The sequence below is a fragment of the Caloenas nicobarica genome, chromosome 25 (genome assembly GCF_036013445.1).
Source record: "Caloenas nicobarica isolate bCalNic1 chromosome 25, bCalNic1.hap1, whole genome shotgun sequence".
Classification (NCBI taxonomy): domain Eukaryota; kingdom Metazoa; phylum Chordata; class Aves; order Columbiformes; family Columbidae; genus Caloenas; species Caloenas nicobarica.
This window is the reverse complement of record NC_088269.1, coordinates 5,886,383-5,904,800: the sequence shown is the minus strand read 5'-3', so window position 1 is coordinate 5,904,800 and position 18,418 is coordinate 5,886,383. Positions and strand designations below refer to the sequence as shown.

The 18,418-nt window shown below is 55.2% G+C and overlaps 2 protein-coding genes across 2 annotated transcripts; both read left to right on the top strand.

Moving 5' to 3' along the window:
• The first annotated feature begins 1,108 nt into the window (after positions 1–1,108).
• Positions 1,109–14,114, top strand: RAB11FIP1 (RAB11 family interacting protein 1). The gene is made up of 7 exons (XM_065651592.1): positions 1,109–1,449; positions 4,288–4,736; positions 5,182–5,977; positions 6,902–7,665; positions 7,963–9,160; positions 10,210–10,315; positions 11,383–14,114. Exons 1-7 carry the CDS (start codon positions 1,109–1,111, stop codon positions 11,599–11,601), a joined length of 3,873 nt encoding a protein of 1,290 aa, XP_065507664.1. The 3' UTR covers positions 11,602–14,114.
• A 948-nt stretch (positions 14,115–15,062) lies between these two features.
• On the top strand, positions 15,063–18,334 carry BRF2 (BRF2 RNA polymerase III transcription initiation factor subunit). The gene is made up of 4 exons (XM_065651491.1): positions 15,063–15,223; positions 16,041–16,100; positions 16,439–16,760; positions 17,413–18,334. Exons 1-4 carry the CDS (start codon positions 15,067–15,069, stop codon positions 18,113–18,115), a joined length of 1,242 nt encoding a protein of 413 aa, XP_065507563.1. The 5' UTR covers positions 15,063–15,066; the 3' UTR covers positions 18,116–18,334.
• Positions 18,335–18,418: the final 84 nt, after the last annotated feature.

The following is an 18,418-nucleotide window of genomic DNA, read 5'->3' as shown; positions in this document are numbered from 1 at the left end:
GTCCCCTCCCGGGGGGTTTCGGTGGGTCAGGGCCCCCCCTCCCATGCAGCCCTGCATCTCTTTGTCCTTTGTCTGCAGGACAGCCCCTGGCACAACCAAAATCGCATTTGCTGCAGCTTTTCCCTGCAAAGTCGCCCCAGCCCCGGGGGGACACCTCGCAATGTCCTTATTCTAAATTAATGAAGGAAACAGGCCTGCAGGAGCGCGAGGGATGGGGTGAAAAGTGCTTGGCTGGGGTGACGGCTGTACGAGCTGCCCGTTTCATTAAATGAATCACACAGCTCTCGATAAATCGATTCTTGGGGTTTGGAAATGACCCTGTATACAGCTGTACATAGACCCGTAAACACCTGGACACACCACACACACCTGTATACCCCTGTACATACACATGTACATACCACACACCCCTGTACATATGCCTGTACACACCTGTACATACCATACATACCTCTACACGCACCTGTACATACACCTGTGCACACTTGTACATACCACACACACCTGTACATACCACACACACCTGTACACCCCTCTATACACATGTACATACACCTGTACATACCACACACATCTGTACACCCCTCTATACACCTGTCCATACACCTGTCCATACCACACACACCTGTACATACCACACACACCTGTACACCCCTCTATACACCTGTACATACACCTGTTCATACCACACACACCTGTACATACCACACACACCTGTACACCCCTCTATACACCTGTACATACACCTGTTCATACCACACACACCCGTACACCCCTCTATACACCTGTACATACACCTGTACATACCACACACCTGTACGCCCCTCTATACACCTGTACATACACCTGCACATACCACACACACCTGTACACCCCTCTATACACCTGTACATACACCTGTCCACACCTGTCCGCCCCGGGCGCCCAGCCCCCGCCCCTTCCCCGGCCCCGCCCCTTCCCCGGCCCCGCCCACCCCGCCCCGCGCTCTCGCGAGAGCGGCGGCCCCGCCCCGGGCGGCACCGGGAGGCACCGGCGGCACCGGCCCGGGCATCCCGCCGCTCCGCTCGTTCTGCTCGTTCTGCTCCGCTCCCCGGCCGCTCCCGCCGCCATGTCGGGCCTGGCCCCGGCCTGGGTGCCCACCCACGTGCAGGTGACGGTGCTGCGGGCGCGGGGGCTGCGGGCCAAGGCGGCGGCGGGCGGCGGCGGCAGCGACGCCTACGCCGTGATGGCGCTGGGCCGCGACAAGTTCTCCACGTCGGTGGCGGAGCGGTGCCAGGGCCAGCCCGTGTGGCGGGAGGAGGCCACGTTCGAGCTGCCGCCGCCGGCGCGGCCCGCCGCCCTGCGCCTCACCGTGCTGCACCGCGCCCTGGTCGGGCTCGACAAGTTCCTGGGCCGGGCCGAGGTGGACCTGGCCGCCCTGAGGGCCGACGGCGGGCGGCGGCACTCCAGGTGGGGACAGCGGGCAGGGGACGGGCGGCTGAGCCGCGGGGGGACGGGGAGAGGGATGGGGGGGGCTCTGAGCCCCAAAGGGGTTGGGGAGAGGGATGGGGGGGTCCTCTGTGCCCCACAGGGCTTGGATGGAGGGATTTGGGGGGGTCCTCTGTGCCCCAAAGGGGTTGGGGAGAGGGATGGGGGGGGCTCTGAGCCCCAAAGGGGCTGAGGAGAGGGATGGGGGGGGCTCTGAGCCCCAAAGGGGCTGGGGAGAGGGATGGGGGGGGGGCTCTGAGCCCCAAAGAGGCTGAGGAGAGGGATGGAGGGGGCTCTGAGCCCCAAAGGGGTTGGGGAGAGGGATGGATGGGGTCCTCTGTGTCCCACAGGAGTTGGAGGGAGGGATGGGGGGGGCTCTGAGCCCCAAAGAGGCTGAGGAGAGGGATGGGGGGGGCTTTGAGCCCCAAAGGGGCTGGGGAGAGGGATGGAGGGGGCTCTGAGCCCCAAAGGGGTTGGGGAGAGGGATGGAGGGGGTCCTCTGTGTCCCACAGGAGTTGGAGGGAGGGATGGGGGGTGCTCTGAGCCCCACAGGGGCCTGATGTTCTGGTGGGGACCGCAGTTCCTCCTGGGATGTCCCTGTTCCTCGTCGAAATCTCTGTGCCCCATGGGGACCCCTCATGGGGGTGTGGGGCTCTGCGGGGGACCCTCTGCCCTATGGGGACCCCTCATGCTCCTGGAGGGCCCATGGGGTGACCCCTTGGGGCAGGATCCCTCCTGGTGTGGGTCAGCCCCCCATGGCTCTGGGGTGCCTGTCCTCTGGGAGAGGCCGGAGGTCCTTTTTCGGGTGCTTTTTCCACCAGTTCTGGGGTTTGATTTTTTAAATACTTGCACATGAGTGCTAACAACACACACTGGGAACAGCCGGACTGTCCGCAGAAACTTAATGTAATCACGGCGCCTTCGCCTCCCGACAGAGAAGGAAAGCAGGCTGAGGCCAGCTCATTACTGATTTTTCTTAATGAATACTTAGCAGAGCTTAAGCGCATGTAAGAGCAGGTAATGCAGTGTTTTATGGGCTGGCTTCACACCGAGCTGGGAGACTGTCCTTTAATCCTGAGCGCCAGCTCTGTGTCATCCTCGCTCCTTTGAACGTAAACACCGGGACGGTGCTGGAATCCCAGGGCTGTTACTGGGAGGGTTTTACTGGGAGTCAGCAGCCTTGTAATGTGGCTTTCGGTGGCCGGTGAGTCACCTTCCTCCTCTCGCTCACCTGAGCAGATCCAGGTCATGTTTCTTGACAAAGCCGTCACCGCTTCTGAAGCCTTAATTATAATGTGGCTGTCATTAAGGTTGTGTCAAGGCTAATGTGTTTACACTGCAGGCGTGATGTGCCTTCTGTCAGCAGAGTTTCATGATAAATTATATTAATAAGATTTTATGTTTTGTAGTTCTGGGGAGGAGGTTGTCAGTGTATTGTTGACTTTCACGGCTGCGTTTCAGCACTAAGCTGCCTTTCGCTGAGCACATAGTTTGTATTTTGGACGCAGTTCGAACAGAACAGAGAGCGCAGGATGAATTGTTGTGGCGCTGTAGAGCGCGGGATGCTCCTAGAAATCACGGGGTTCAGAACAAAAGTGCCCAGCGCTGGCTTGCTTTAAAGGATTTGCGATTCCCTTGGTGCTGCCACTGCAGGGCTGCAGCTTAGGGACCCGGCAAAACCTCGTATTTCTTTAAAGAATCCGTTCCGTGGTGCTGTGTCCTGTAACGTCAGGTCTGTGTGTCCAGCTGCAGCGTGGTGCTCGAGCACTCCTCTCCCTCTAACGCGTTTCTCTGTGGCAGATTCTGAATTCACCTCCTTGGGTTAACTCACTGGTTTTGAATTTTCTCTGGAGCAACTTGCCTTTTCCCGTTCTCTTTCGTTGCTTCCAGCACACCTCCAAAGAAATGAAGTGCAAATTGATGGAGAGGCAGATTTGCATGCTCTGTTCCCTTTATTTTCATGCACCAGCTGGTGAGAGGAAGAAGCGGCGTTTTCCAGGCGGTTTTTCCTCTCGATTCTGTGGAGTCTGGAATTCCACGGCTCCAGCCACAGACAAAACGAGTATCGGTGCGCGGTGCTGATAATTGCCTTTGCCAGCCCCGGTGTGGTTTGAATGTCATTGAGAGGCAATTGGGCACGTGTGATACAATGTGCAGATGGCGGTTTTGCAGTTCAGGATACCCCGAGCGCTTATTTAGTACGCAGCGGTTAATGTTCCGGAGCCGTGTTTCGCAAAGGGTTTGAGGTTCTGTGTGTGCGGAATGTCCTTCCTGGTGCGCCCGGGTCAGGAGCGGTGAGTGGAAATCCCCCAGCGGGCTGTGGTTCGGCTCTCCGGGTGCTGATTAGGGGTTCTGGAGCTTTGTGGCCATTAAGATAGCAACAGAAGGAGCTGGAATGAAAGGTATGAGGGTGTGGGGCATGTGTGCAGCTCTGGGTCCGGCTTTCTGAGGCTTTTGCACCCACTTCAAAGTCCTGACCTCTGTGAGCTTCTTTTGGGAAGCCAGATAAAAGCACAGAAGAGTGGCTAAGCTGAAATACAGGAATTCCATGTTGGGGGGGGGTTTTCTTCCTTTTTTTAACCCTTCCTGGTCTGGGTTTAAAAAAAAAAAAATCTAATAACTTTGTATTTGTGATAAGAAATGTTTTCCTTGGCACCTGGGGCTGTGTGATTATGATGTAGCTATAAGATTAAAGGCACTTTTTTTTTTTCCCCTAGACTGTAGGCTTTGTTTTATGAAACATAAATACCCTCGGTCGTTCTAAATTACCCATGCCTCCCAAGGACTTGTTTGTAAAAGAAAATGTCCTTGTTGCTGCAGGTGGTACAAGCTCCGATCCAAGCCAGGGAAAAAAGAAAAGGAGAGAGGGGAGATAGAAGTGGATATCCAGTTCATGAGGAGCAACATGACCGCCAGCATGTTTGACCTGTCTGCGAAGGACAAGTCTCGCTCCCACTTTGGGAAGCTCAAGGACAAGCTCAAGGGGAAGAGGAGCAGCGGCTTTTCCGACACGGCGTCGGCGATCGTCCCCAGCGCCACGCATTCCCCGGCCGACAGCGAGGACGAGGCGGCTGAGAAGGAGAAGGAGAAGAAGAAATCCAAGCTCAAAACACTGTTCTCCAAGCCCGGCCTGCAGAAGACGTCGCTCTCGCAGTCCATGTCCGTCCTGCCCACGCTGCAGCCTGTCACCAGCAGGGTCCGGCTGCATCCCCGCGACTTCCAGCCGCACTGGGACGACGAGGAGTCCGAGGCCTCCCCGACCTCGGAAAGTGAGTAGTGGCGCTCGCTGCGGTGGGGAGGCACAAAGCCTTTCCCCAAAGGTTTGCTCACACTTTTTACGCTTTTTAGAGTGCTAGTTAAATTCTTCTTGCTGAAGGAATCTGTAGGAGGTCACTTCTGTGGTGGGTGTGCATGTTACGCTCACGGCTGAGCTTACCCTGGGACAGCACAGACACTGCTTGTGTTGGCGCTGCAGCTCCACAGTAATTAATCCGCGGTGGTTTTGGGTCATTAAACGGTACGTGTGGTCTGGTGTGCTGAGGGCTGGCAGGGCTGGGGACGTGGGAAGTTTGGAAGTGGCTGGTACAGCCACACTTGCGATATTTCTGTTCCCACAACCCGTTAATGACTGTGAAGCACTGAGGTTGTCAGTGGCGAGTGTCAGAGCAAAGGATATTCTCGCATCTTGAATTTCTCCCTGTTTATTTTTTCCAGAAGCCTTCGGAAATGCCCTGGAAGAGAAGTCCTCTCCTTCTCCTGTGTTTAAATCTCATAAAATGGCAACTTTGGACAGCAGGCAACTAAACCAAGGAGCTGCCGGCCACCCTAAGAAAGAAGGGCTGTCTTTGTTCAGTGGCCTTAAATCCAAAGGCGATCCCGTTTCCAAGTCCAGTCTGTGCATCAATGGCAGCCACGTTTACATGGAGGAGAGCACGGCCAAGGACAGCACTCCAGCCTCTTCCCCCTCTCCTCGCAACTTCAGGAGGAAGCAGCTCTATGCGTCAGAAGAGAACCTGTCTTCCAGATCCACCAAAGCACCTGAAGAGGTGGGAGAAACATCTCCCAGCCATGCCTTCTCTGGGTCTGCATCCTTGGAGACCTTTAAATCTATGACTCTGCCATCGTACAAACTGCTCACCAGTGAAGAATACCTGGAAACCAGCGTTCCTCCCAGCGTCGAGGTTATTAAAGAGCCCAAAAAAATGGACCACAAGAAGTCTGCCTTGCTCTCTCTGGTCACAGGGAAGAAGGAAGCAGCCAAGACCGCTGATGCTGAGAATACTACCGACAGGACTCTGCAGGATGAGGAAAACAAAGTTCCGGAAGAGAAGAGCGAACAAGAGGCCAAACGTCTCGAACCTCCAGCGGATTTAAGCAGCGGGGACCCTTCTGGAGCCGCTCTCCATGCAGAAGACGCCTTTGCAGAGAAGCAGCCGCTCAACCCTTTTGAGGAAGAACGGAAACCTGACAGAGCTGCTGCGCCCACAAAGACCAGAGCTGTCAAGCCCAGGTCAGTGGCGTTTTCTCCCGAGGGTGACGGGAATAGCGGGGTGCAGCAGCAGGTGTTAATTGGGCTGTTCCGCTGCAGAGCAGCATGAATCAGCTTAGATCCCGTGTGCAGAACCTGCTGCTCTGCCTGGTACCTGGGAGTCGCTGGGCTTTTGGTGACAAATAATCATTCCGAGTTGTTCCTCGGTGCAAAAAAGAGGCTGATACAGGGATGTTCCTTATAAGTGATGCAGAAATAGCAGTTCTCCAGGTGCAGGCATCTTTGCAGGTATTGTAGGGGTGATTTTTTTCTTGCTGGATCTTTTGCAAAAACTAACAATTCTTCTGGGCTGCACGGCTTGAATGTACCCAGGGGCTGAAATACCAGTTCTATCGTCTCTTCTGTACTTGGCTGTGGTCTTCAGAAGCGTCAGTCTCGGAGCCCTTCTACTATTGGCATTGTTCACAGCAATGTGAGGGACATTAGTGTGGAGTTGTACACAGGCTTTTTCGGAAATTCTGCTCCTTTATCCTTCATATATATATAAAAAAACCTCTCTGTGTGTATGTGTTTTTATATATATAAGGCTGTGTCCTACTAATGAGTCTACATTTTGTGTCTAACTCCTTATTTTCAGTGCTTCTCCTGTTTAAACATCTTCCATACGAAGTGTCTTGCGTATTAATATGATTGCTTGAGGTGCAAAAGACAGGATAGTGCTTAAAGCAACCGCGGTAACCCATGCAAGCTCTGCAGCCAGCGAGTTCTGACCCAAACCGAGCACGTTTGTGTGTGTGGAGTCTGTCAGGCGGGCTCTGAGGTCTCCTGCCAATACAATTCGTCCCCAGTGTTAGGAGCTGGTGGAGTCTGGTGCTAAAGCTTTGTCTGTTCCTGCCTCGTGTTGCATCTGCCAGTGACATGCGAGTTTTTTGTCCCTTTTTGCAGACTGAGCGTGTCTTCAGAGGAGGAAACCCAAGCCACGCTTCCTACTCTTGCACCTGATTCCCTGCCTGTTTTTCTCTTTGTGCACCGCATCAGTGGTGACAATAATCCTTTTATTTCTAAAACGGGACAAAAGGTCCAAGTGCCAGGCTCTGAAAACATTACTAGTTCTCCTGCATCTGCTACTTCTCCTCCTCCTTTTGCTTCAGAGCTTTCGAATGGCAAGAACCCATTTGCTCCCGAGCGGGACAGGGCATTTGCAGCCCCAGATCCTGAAGGTTTTCCCCATTTTCCTTCATCCCACCATCCCGCAGCCTCCGTTCCCAAAGCGCCTTTCCCCCGGGAGCTCTCTGGTCATGGTAATAACCCTTTTGCTTGTGAGTGGGGACAGAGCCCATGGGGCCAGAGTCCTGCCAGCTCTGGCACTCAGCCCTCCTGGGGTCCTTCTCTCCCCTCCGATTGCCATTTCAGCGACAATAATCCCTTCGTACCCAAGCCTGGGTGGGAGGCAGATGCGCCGGGTTTCAAAGCTGTCGCTGGTTCTTCCCCTCTCTGCCTCCCCGGTGATAAAAGCTGTTCCTCAGCAGAGCTGGGACGCACTGGTCGCGATGCTTTGGGGAGCTCTGCAGATGCGGCTGTAACTCGTAATGTCACTGCTGCGTCGCACCCTCTGGGCAGCCTTTCCCACAGCCCTGGCCTGGCTGCAAAGCAGCAGCACGATTCTGCTCGGCTTCAGGCTGAGGACTCTTTGACAAGAAGGGAGGCAGGTGACAGATCCGTGTCCTTTCTCCTGGAGGGATCAGAGGGGGTTACCGAGGGTTTGGGTGGGCAGGAGCGGGAGAAGCAGCGCCCTGATTTCAGCGAGGTGTTAATTGCGGGTTCGGGTGCTGCAGGAGGGCGAGTGGGGGTGTCTCGGGAGGGGGCAGCGGGGTGCTCTGGTGCCAGCACGGGGCCCGTCGGCAGCGAGCCCGCGGAGGGAGCGGGCGCTGGGAATGCTCAGCCCTGCGCGAGCGGCAGCAGACGCTTTGCACCCCTCCCAAAGCACAGCGACTGCCCCTCGGCAGAGACCGGTGCTGAGCAGCCATCCCCCGAGAGCGAGCTGGGCGAGGAACAGATCTTTGAAAAGAGGCGAGAAGAACGTGCGCGCACATCAGAGCCCCCAGCAACTCCGCTTGATCAAAAGGACTCGTTTTCTCAAGCAGGATCTGCCAGCCCAGCCCCGGGCGCTGTTACGCCGTGGGACGCTGGGGTGGGGAAGGCTGTCGGTGAGGGCTCCATCACCCCGCAGCCGCCACCACGACTGTCCGTGATGCTGAACGAGCGCCCACCGGGTTCTCGGGCTGCGCAGTTCGGTGGTGATGTGCCTTCTTCAGGCCACGGTGTAAAACCTGCTCCTAGGCGCCCGTTACCTGACGATAAAGCCCCCGATGCTCGCGGGTGCCTCCCCCAAAGCGGCTCATCAGAGGCTGTCGCTCCACCAGTGGTGCTCAGAGATAACAGCAATAATAGGCTTTTAAAAAATGAAAGTGATGACGATTTATTTGACTGTCTTACAAACCTAAAGTGTGCGATTCCCGTTACTAACCTAAAGTGTGCGATTCCCGTTACTGCGGACCACGGCCCGAAACTGGTCGGTCTCCCAGTTATTCTGGAGGGCGGCTCTGATGACGAGCTGCTGGGTGACTGTCAGGAGAACTGCGATGATAAAAACCTTTCAGAGACTGGCAAGGGGTCCCTGGATTTAATGCCTTTGTGTGAAGGACTGCCGGAGCCCGCTGAGAGCTCTGCTGCAGCCCAGGCCACCCCACGAGGAGGAGGAGGAGGAAGAGGAGGAGGAGGAAGGGCTCCTGGTGCTTGCGAGCCGAGCGAGCTGCCCGCCAGGGTCGATGTTCACAGTGTCAGTGCAGCCGACTCAGGCTCAGGTGTGATGTCTCATTCCAGGGAGTGTAATAGTTATTTGGAGAAAAAAGAATGGAAAATAGAGGCAGGTGCTGAGGAGCATGCAGAGCGTGACTTCTTTGAGCCTTCTCCTTCCTCTTCCTCCTTGTCAAATCCTTCTCAGCCCTACTCTTCCTCTCGTCCCCTTCTCTCTGACACCCCAAGTTGTAGAGCAGAGTCTCCGAAAAAGCCAACAGCCGAGGGCTTCGCAGATAAAGCAGGAAATTCTGGCGAGAAGAAGCTCCTTCAGGCGCGGGTTTCACCCTCTGACGCGTCCCCTACCCACAGGCAGCAGGGCGGTGAACCCGCGTCTCCTAAGCACAGGTGAGAGAACGTGGGGAACGCACAGAGAGGGTTTTAGTGCTGCCGTGAGCCTTGGTTGTCCTCCCTGGGAGCGCAGCTCTGGCTCTCCAGCTGCAGTTCGCTGGATTTTGCGGTGATGTGGCACCGTACAGCTGTCACTTCTCCAGGTTTGTCGGGGTCTGGGTCCTGTTGTGCCAGTGCAGGCTCGTTGCTGGCACCAGGTACATGTTTAGTGATGCCCGGGGCACCGAGGGGACCTGCCCTTTGTCACCTCGTAGCAAAACCCTTGGGAGAGCTTGGTGGCAGTTCAAGAAATAGAGTCATTTCATCAAAGTGGGGAAACGGGCTGGAAGTGATCCATTTGTCAGGATCGGGGGAACGTCACAGGGAGCCTGATGAACTGGGGTGCAGCGTTCCCTGGCCAAACGGGGCTCCTGAGCCCCAAAATGAAATGCAGCAAGTGATGCAGCTGCAGCCTCTGCCCGGGGCTGCTCCTGTCCACCCTCAGAGCTCCGCCTGCAGAACCAGCCTGCTTCCAGGCTGGTATTTACCGAGATACAGATAAAATTTCCTTCCTGTATTAAAATTGGCAATATAAATCCCGCTCAAGCAAATGAAGACAGCACTCTTTGGCAACTTATGGCGTAAGTTCAGCTTGGAAAAGACGTAATACACGCTTGTCCCAGGACAGTAGAAGTATTTGATATGTTGCAAGAGCCACGAATGTGTTCTCATGAGGAAAGTCAGGCTTAAATACCAGTGTGTGAGAGATCAGAGCTGTGTGCTGCCTTCCCGAGCAGACGGACCTGCCTGTTCCTTTGTGTTTCCCTCGTTGCTGCTTCGTTATCTCCAGTGCCTTAAGTCTATAAAGGCAGTAGAGAACTGGAGCATATTTACAAATCCTGTAGCTTAGACAGAAATGCATTGTCTTCCTGAAGCTGAACCTCTTATCTCTCTGGAGATAGAGAAGGGCATGGATTTTTTCCAATTTCTTACTATATTTTAGTCTGAAGATCTGTGTAGTGTTATGTGTGCTGCCTAAATAACATGAACCTTCTTTGCTGTTGCAGACTCCATCCCGTGAAGCCAATGAACACCACAGTGAACAAGTCGCAAACTAAAAACCTGAATGTCATCAGCACGATGAATGAAAAGCTGCTGGAGATGAACGTGAAGGTACGGAGTAAAGCGGTGCTTTTAAACCAAAGCTTAAGCACCAAATTGGACAGAGTTTGTGTATTTGTTTGCCCGGGCTCACATCTCATGTATCCTGAGCAGAAAAAGAACAGGGGTTATTAGGCCACAGGGGGCATGAACTTTCCTTTGTCAGTCCCCAGAGGCAGGGACAGCCTTTAAATATTTTTTTCTCGCGAACAGCAGCCATGGGGCGGCTGTGACTGGGGGTGGTGCCGCCCTGGGAGATTGTCCCCTTGGTGACATGTGGCAGCTGCGGAACTCGGATCAGCGCAAATTAGTCACTGTTTGTTTTCAGACACGATTAGTCCCCAGAGCTCGTTTTCACCCCGAAATAAGTGCGTGGCTCTTAAAGCCGGGAAGGTGGGAAAAGTCACCTGCGGGTGGCCATTGCCTTGTGTTCTGTGTGAATATCCTGTGCAGGCTGAGAGTCAAAGCACGGCTGCTTCCTAGGAGCGTGCCTGTGCACCGAGCATCATCGCTGGGATTTAAAGGAGTTTTTGGCATAGTCTTGGCCTCGAAAGATACCGCCAGGCTTGAGGCGTAGCTTAAAAGTCGCGTTGATCAGAAGGGCTGGAACAGTCAACAGGGAAAAGCCCTGGGCAGCATTATTGTCTCTGAGGGATTTTTGGGGAAAACAGGACGTTGGTACCAAAGTAACTGTGGTGCCTCCTTCTGGTGTGAGTGGAAAAGCAGAAAATGCGAGTTAACTGATTCAAACTGGCCTGTTGCTATTTCGAAAGAGTTGAAAACGTGTAATTATTGTTCTGGCGCGGGACTGTGGTTCCACGTAAGGAATGACACTTGCCGTAGCCACACGAGCCCGTCGTGTTCCTCTTTTCGGAGAAGCTGTGCTGTGTTTTCACAGTGATAACTGCAATACGAGGGAAGTGCCAGAGGCCTGGGTGGGTGTTTCTGGCTGTTTACCGTGGATTTGGCTTTGGTCGTTGGTTGGTGTTTAAATCCCTAAGCCAACTCCCAGGTCATCCTGTCGCTGTTTTGAAGTGCCTGTATGTCCGCACTGACCCCGCCTTTCTTCTCTCTCGCAGAAATACGATCCTTCGGATCCCGCCTATGCGTATGCGCAGCTGACACACGACGAGCTGATCCAGCTGGTCCTGAAGCAGAAGGACACGATCACCAGGAAGGACGTGCAGGTGCGGGAGCTGGAGGATTACATCGACAACCTGCTGGTCCGCGTCATGGAGGAAACCCCCAACATCCTGCGCGTCTCGACGTCCACCAACAAAAAAGCCGGGAAGATGTAGGAGCTCTGGGGACGCTGGTTGAGCAAAGGGCTGAATTCCCACTGGTGGAGGTTGATTAATGAGGAGACGACGCGGAGTTGGTGGGACCGGTCGTGCGGCCCGCAGAAAATGGGCTCTTTCCTGTTCCTGCCTTGAGCAACTCTGTTTGATTAGTAGTTACATCAGCTCTTGTAGATGGATCCAGGAGCGGAGTCAACTTACCATATTTATTTTCTGGTGTCTTTCCATTATTTGGGAAGATTTGGTCAGGCATCTAATCCAAAGGCCGATGGCAATAGGAAGGACGAAGGGTTTTTGATGTGTTTTGCTTGCCAGCAAGGCACTGATGATCCTCTGTGAAGATTTTTTTCATGGTTTTGTTTTGTAGCAGCTTTCATAGATTAATTACTCTTCTTTCTGTTTCTTAAGTTGTAGTGCAATACAACATCTTGTACATTAGAGCTTGAGGATTTGATCGTTTTTGAAAAAGAAAATTAATAACTACACAGAGAAGCCCAAAGATGTCTGCTTCAGACCAGGGCCCTGCGGGCTCGATTTTAAAAGCAGTTAATGCACTGAAAGTTGAATGCAAGTTAAACCTTAGATTGAACTGGAGGAAGCAAAGCTGAGTTCATCTCATGAAGTACGTGTTGTTCAGAGCGGTTCTCCAAGGGATTTTGGTGCAGGACACACTGAGGTGTCGTGGTATGTTTGTCCGCCATAGGAAGGGTGGTGATGAACCTGGGCCAGAGGTGTGTTTTAAATCAGCAGCTGTTCCGTTACAGATGTCACATTCCTGAGCGGAGGTTGTTCAGAGGAGGGAGCAAAGGTTCGGCCGGTCCCTGTTCTGTGCCTGTGGGTTCCACGGCGCGCGGCCGTGGCTCTTGCTGCCTGGGAGCTCGGTGACAATTTTCCTCTTACACCCTTGCAGTTCGTTAAATGTAAATGCCTCAGATTTTGGGGCTGGGGCTTTCCTTGGAACAACCTCCGTGGGTGATCACTCTTACAACACTTTTGTGCATTCCTTGTATACCCAGGGGAGGAACCGAATCGCCCTCCCCTGGAGATCCGAGGCTTCCTCCCCTGAAAAACAAAACATGACTCTTTTTTTTCTGGCGAGCTCTTGTCAAAGATCAAAAAAATCAGATTCCTCTTTGTGGCTCTGGGACTTACTGGGGTTGCCAGAGTCTGTAAAAGGCTTAGGAGAAAGTTGAAATACCAAAAGAGCCGGTAGCAGAGGACCAAAGCAAATGCTCCTGCCCTCACGAGTTGGGTCACTCCTGGCTCAGCTCCAAAGGGGTGAGTTTCTACCACCATTTTTCTACAGCAAAGCACTTTATCGAGGGACTAGACCAGCTGGATCGACTATCGACCTCTTAGTCTGCTGACTATTTTCATAAAACACTGGACACTACTGGACACTTCTCAAATACTGTATTTTTGTAGTGAAGAGTAGTTTAATATATTTGCCTAGAGATGTGGACATTTATTGGAAAAATCAAAAAATGCTGTTAATGACATTTTTATTACTGTAAACTGATTCCCAAAGCCTGGAGCTGTTCTGGCCTTCATGGGAAGATGGAGCTGAAACAAACCTTAAGCGGTACGAGTCTTCTAAGACTTCAAGTACTTTCTTCTGATTTTATTTTTGTTTGAGCAGATGTCTTCAGTGAAGGGGCTATTTCTTTCCTACTTCGCCCTGTTCTGTGAATGCAGGGTCTGAAACACAGAAGGTGTTTGTGGCATCCGCAGCTCCTGGCTGGTGGTTTTAATTTTGAGTGGGACTGGTTGGCCTTGCTGAAAACTGCTGCTGCTTCTCGTGCCTTGCAATAGTGAGGAAGATGAAGGATTGATTTGTTTCCTCCTTGTGCCTCTGGATCTCTGGAAAGAAGCAGCTGCCTGTACCTCACTAATAGGTTTATCTTCTAGACTTTGTTCCAGCTTTCTGATGTTGTAGGTCAGAGAGTCAGAAAAGCCAGTTGTGCCTTTGAATGGTGGCTTAATGGTTAAAAAAAAAATAGTTATTGGCAGTTGTAATGGGACATGTGGGAGGTGAGGCTGGACTCCTGCTTTTTGCTCATTTTAACGCAACGTGGGTACTACTGAGTCGCTGGCAGCACCGTGGCGCGGTGGGTGATGCTTTTGGAGTGTGGATTTGGTGAATTTGGGTAATGTGTGTTCATTCCTGTTGGCCAGAGTGGCACATACATACAAACAGAGCGGTGGGGTGTGCCTTTAGCAGTTTCTTTGGAGATACAAAGCCTTAAAACTCGCAGTATCCTCCCTGCAGCCTGTTCTGCGGTGACAGCCGGTGGCCCCGGGTTGTGTCTGGTGTTCCACGGGTTGTTCTCTCCGCACCACACACACCCTGTACCTCGGTCTTTTATTGGCAATACTCCTTAGAGCCTTTCTTTGGTGTTTTATATCTGTCAAGGTGCTTCACCTGGACTCTAAGGGCCTTAAGAATCAAATGTGTTTTTTATTATTGAAGGATCTGAATGTATTTTTCCCCTGTTTATACTGTCTGCTTTTAGCCTGGGTACCTATTCGTTTTTAAATGCCTTTTGGTTTCGTGGAACACTAAAATAAAAATACCTTAATTCTGACCACTCTGTCTCTTTTTCTGAACAAGCACTTTGCAAAGGGCGTCATCCCCTCCTCATGACCAGCTCCGCTGCCCGAAACTCCTCACCCTTCAGGTATTTTTGGGCTGGTTCCATCCCCGCACACTCTCTGTGCACGTTTGTGGAAACACCTCGCGGGGTGGGGAAACCTGACGGACAAGCTCACCCGCATCACGAGAATGGAGAGTTTCTGTAAAGCAAAAAAACCTAATGTGTGAAAGGTCCTTGGCCAGGGGCTGGTGACATCACCCCAGCACCAGCCCCTGATTGTAATGACCCTTCAGTTGTGGGCAGGGGATGAAAAATGGGTGAAAAGCGAGGAAATCAGCCTCGTGCTGTCCTGAGGGCATCTAGCCTGAAACGCGTCGGCGCTGCCGGAGCCGAGTGCTGTCATCGTCCTTGTCCCCGTGGGTGACGAGAGGCGGGTGGGGGGAGCCCAGAGCCCCCCCAGCATTTTGGGGTTACCCAGAGCCCCCCAGCCCATCCCACAGCCCCCCAGCACTTCGGGGCTGCCTGGAGCCCCCCGGCACATCCCAGAGCCCCCCGGCACATGGGGCCTCCAGGCGGGAATGCAGCTCAGCCCTGACACCTCTAACGAGGATGACAACTACGCGCTGCGGCTGCTGCGTCCCGAGAAAACAGATTTATGATCCGGCCTCGTCCCCGCGCTCCCCCGGCTCCGCTGCCCCGCCCGGGCGGAACCCGCGGCCCCCGGAACGCGCAGCGCGGGGGGGCGGCGCCCACGCCGGGCGGCTGGTGGGCGGGGACACACAGAGCGGCGCCGCGATTGGCTGGTCGCCGTGCGTCGAGCTCCGCGATTGGCTGACCGCGGTCCGTCGGCCTCCGCGGTCCCCCGGGCGCCATGGCGGCCCCCGGCCGGCGCTGCCCGGGCTGCGGCTCCGCGGAGCTGCTGGAGGACGCGCTGTACGCGCAGCAGCAGCTGGTCTGTGCCGCCTGCGGCTGCGTGCTGGCCGAGGGGCTGCTCACCACCACCTACAGCGAGGAGGAGCACCGCAGGGGTGCGGGGGGCTGGGGCAAAACCCGCCGGGAAAAGCTCGCTTGGGGTCGGCGTGAGCAGCCCAGCGCTGCCCAGGCCGCGGTTCTGTCCGGCCAGGCCGCGGTTCTGTCTGCACAGGCCGCGGTTCTGTCCACCCCGGCCGCGGTTCTGTCCGCCCAGGCCGCGGTTCTGTCCGGCCAGGCCGCCCAAAAGCCGCTCCCCAGGCACGGTGTGCCCATTGCAGGGTCGGACCGACCCCGTGCTGCCGGGTCTGGGGCTCAGAACACGGGCTGTGCTGCTTGGGGCGGTTTAAACACCTGGGAGGGGGTTAAAAGCCGCTTAGATTAGGTTCTTATGGACACGGGTTAGTGACAGTGTTGGGTTAGCGGTTTAATGGTTGCGCCAGGGGAGGTTGAGGTTGGATCTGGGGAACAATTTCTTCCCCAAAGGGCTGTGGGGCATTGGAACAGGCTGCCCAGGGCAGTGCTGGAGTCACCATCCCTGGAGGGGTTGGACAGACGGAGATGAGGTTCTTAGGACATGGGGTAATGGTTGGACTCGACGAGCTTGAGAGCCTCTTCAACCAAAACGACTCTGTGATTCTATGATTTTAATCTCTTAAGTGTCGGGGAGCAGCCCCGAGGCTGTTTGCTGGTTCTGTTTGCAGAGGAGCGATGGCTGGAGGGGCTCCGGCTCCTCGCTGGGACTCAGTCAGTGCCCTCACAGACCCGGCAGTTCTCAAAACTGAAATGCGGTGCTGTGGGCATTTCCCAAAATCTAAACGACACTGACTCCCAGGGTCACTGGTGTTACCTGGCCTGACACCGGCTGTTTTTCAGAGGTGGCGTATTCCCAGAGCACTGGCCAGAAGGAGCAGCTGAGCCGCTGCCTGCAGCGAGGTAAGAGCGAGCCCTTCGCTTCCCTTCAGCCCTGATTCCCTCTCGCTGCTCTCTGCCCAACTCTAGTTTGTTTAATGTGTTTCTGATCCTCTCTGAAGGGCTGAAAGCCCGCGGAGCTGGCAGTAAAGCAGTTAGTCCTGTGTCCCACCAGCACCAGCCTTCAGCAAACTGCCTCACCTGCACAGAGGGGCTTGGGAGGGCTTTTTGTGGTGTCTGCAGGAACCGGGCTGCTCTTGCGCCTTTGCCTGGGGCAGGACGAAAGCTGCAGCGTGATATTGAGGAGATGTGTGTATCGGGAGCTCCCTGAGCTGGTCTCTAAGGGCGGTGTCTTCTCGCAGGGATCAGGCGTGTCCAGGATCTCTGTAAAGTCCTGCAGCTCCCAACAGTGTTCGAGGAGACGGCTGTGTCCTACTTCCAGAGAGCCATGCAGCACCCGGCCTTCCACCTGGTCAGCCTGGAGAAGAAGGAGCTCCTGGGCGGCTGCTGCGTCTTTGTGACTTGCCGGCAGCACAACTGGCCCCTGACGATGGGGACAATCTGCTCCCTCCTGTACGCAAAGCAGGAGCTGTTTGCCGGCGTCTTCCTCAGCCTGCAGAAGGAGCTGGGGCTCTCGGTGCCGGCCCTGAGCCTGGCCGATCTGGTGAAGACGCACCTGAACAGGTAATGGGGCTCGTTTCAGCATCCCGCGTATGACATCGGTGGGTGGAAAAGGTTGTGAAATGCAGGGCAGGAGTCACAAGCACACACAGGGTGACCTGTGCTGGGACACGGTCGTGTTGTTGCTGAGTGCACCCAGGCGAAACCACATCATCCAAACCCGCGTTCCCTGGTGCAGCTTGTGGCCCCGCATGCTGGGGGTGCACTTTTACCCAGAGCCCACAAAGCTGGTGCAGCAACATCTAAAATCCGCGATCTGGGAGCGTGTTCTGTTGTCCCTTGAGTGACAAACTTCATGGAGTTCTTGCTCCAGCAGCGATCGCAGCACAACAGAGCAGCAAGGGGTGGACGTGAGCAGCCGGTGGAGCAGGACTGGTGTTGGCTGGTGGGCTGGGGGGAACAGCCCATGCATGCACTGGGTTTTTACAGACCGCAATGGCTTTTTTGCCTTGTTTTTCACAGCCTGGGCTGTGATTTCTCTTCCTGCTCCTTTCTCCCCAATTTGGAGAGTGGGCAGTGAGGCAACGTGAGCAGAAGCCACCGCAGGAGCAGGGTGTGTTTGTCCTAAAGGACATTCCTGCTGCTGCATCAGGTGGGATGCACGGTGAAGCTTCCCGGTGTCCCGGCGCTGACGACAGGCTCTTTGCTCCTGCAGTTTTCGGCTGTTCCAGCACTCGGCTGACATCCCCGCCCCGTTTGTGGAGGACAAGGAGAAGATGGTGGCCCGGACGCTGCAGATCGTGGAGCTGGCTGGCGAGACGTGGCTGGTCACCGGCCGCCACCCCATCCCCATCGTCACGGCCGCGGCTTTCCTGGCGTGGCAGTCGCTGCAGCCGGGCGCCCGCCTCGCCTGCCCCTTGGCGCGGTTCTGCAGGGTGGCAGGGGTCGACCTGCCGCCCCCGGCGCACCTGAGGCTGAAGGAGCTTCTGGAGATCCTGCTGCGAATGGCCTCGCAGCTCGCCTGGCTCAGGGTCTTCAAACTGGACAAGAAAACCGTGGTCAAGCACATCGGGGACCTGCTGCAACACCGCATTTTCCTGCTGAAAAACGCCTTCTGTGTGGAGGAGGAAGAGGAGCAGCACGCTGTGGCCCTGGGCGAGGGCTCCCCCGGCTCTCCGCGGGCCGTGGCGCAGGAGAAGGGCTGTCCCGTGGGTATTAAACACCGGCAGGAGGGCGGCACGAGGCCGCTGCTGCCACCCTGCCTCATCCAGCCCAGGAAGAGGCTGCGGATGGCAGCCCCCAGCGCTGTGGACTCGGCCATCAGCGGGGATGAGCCCATCTCCGACAGCGAGATCGAGCAGTACCTGCGCGGCCCCGAGGAGATCCGCGCCTTCAGCAAGGCCAAGGCCTGGCCGTGATGGCAGCGCCAGCGGGGTCTGGAGGACGCTGCTGCCACAGGGACCAAAAATGTGAAACCTGACGGTGATGGAGGGACAGTTGCCCACAGGAGCGGGGCTGCGGGAAGGAGCGGGCACTGTCCCCTGGGCTTCTGGACCAAAACGGGGCTTTTTACGGAATAACGGCTTGGGGTTGTGTTCTGCTTCTGTTATAAATAAATGGAAACGCAGGTGCCAGGACTGGTTTCTGGATTCTCTCTCCTTGGTAAAAGGTGTTTTGGTGAGTCCCAGCCCTGCGGGGCGGGGCTGATGCCCAGGGGAACG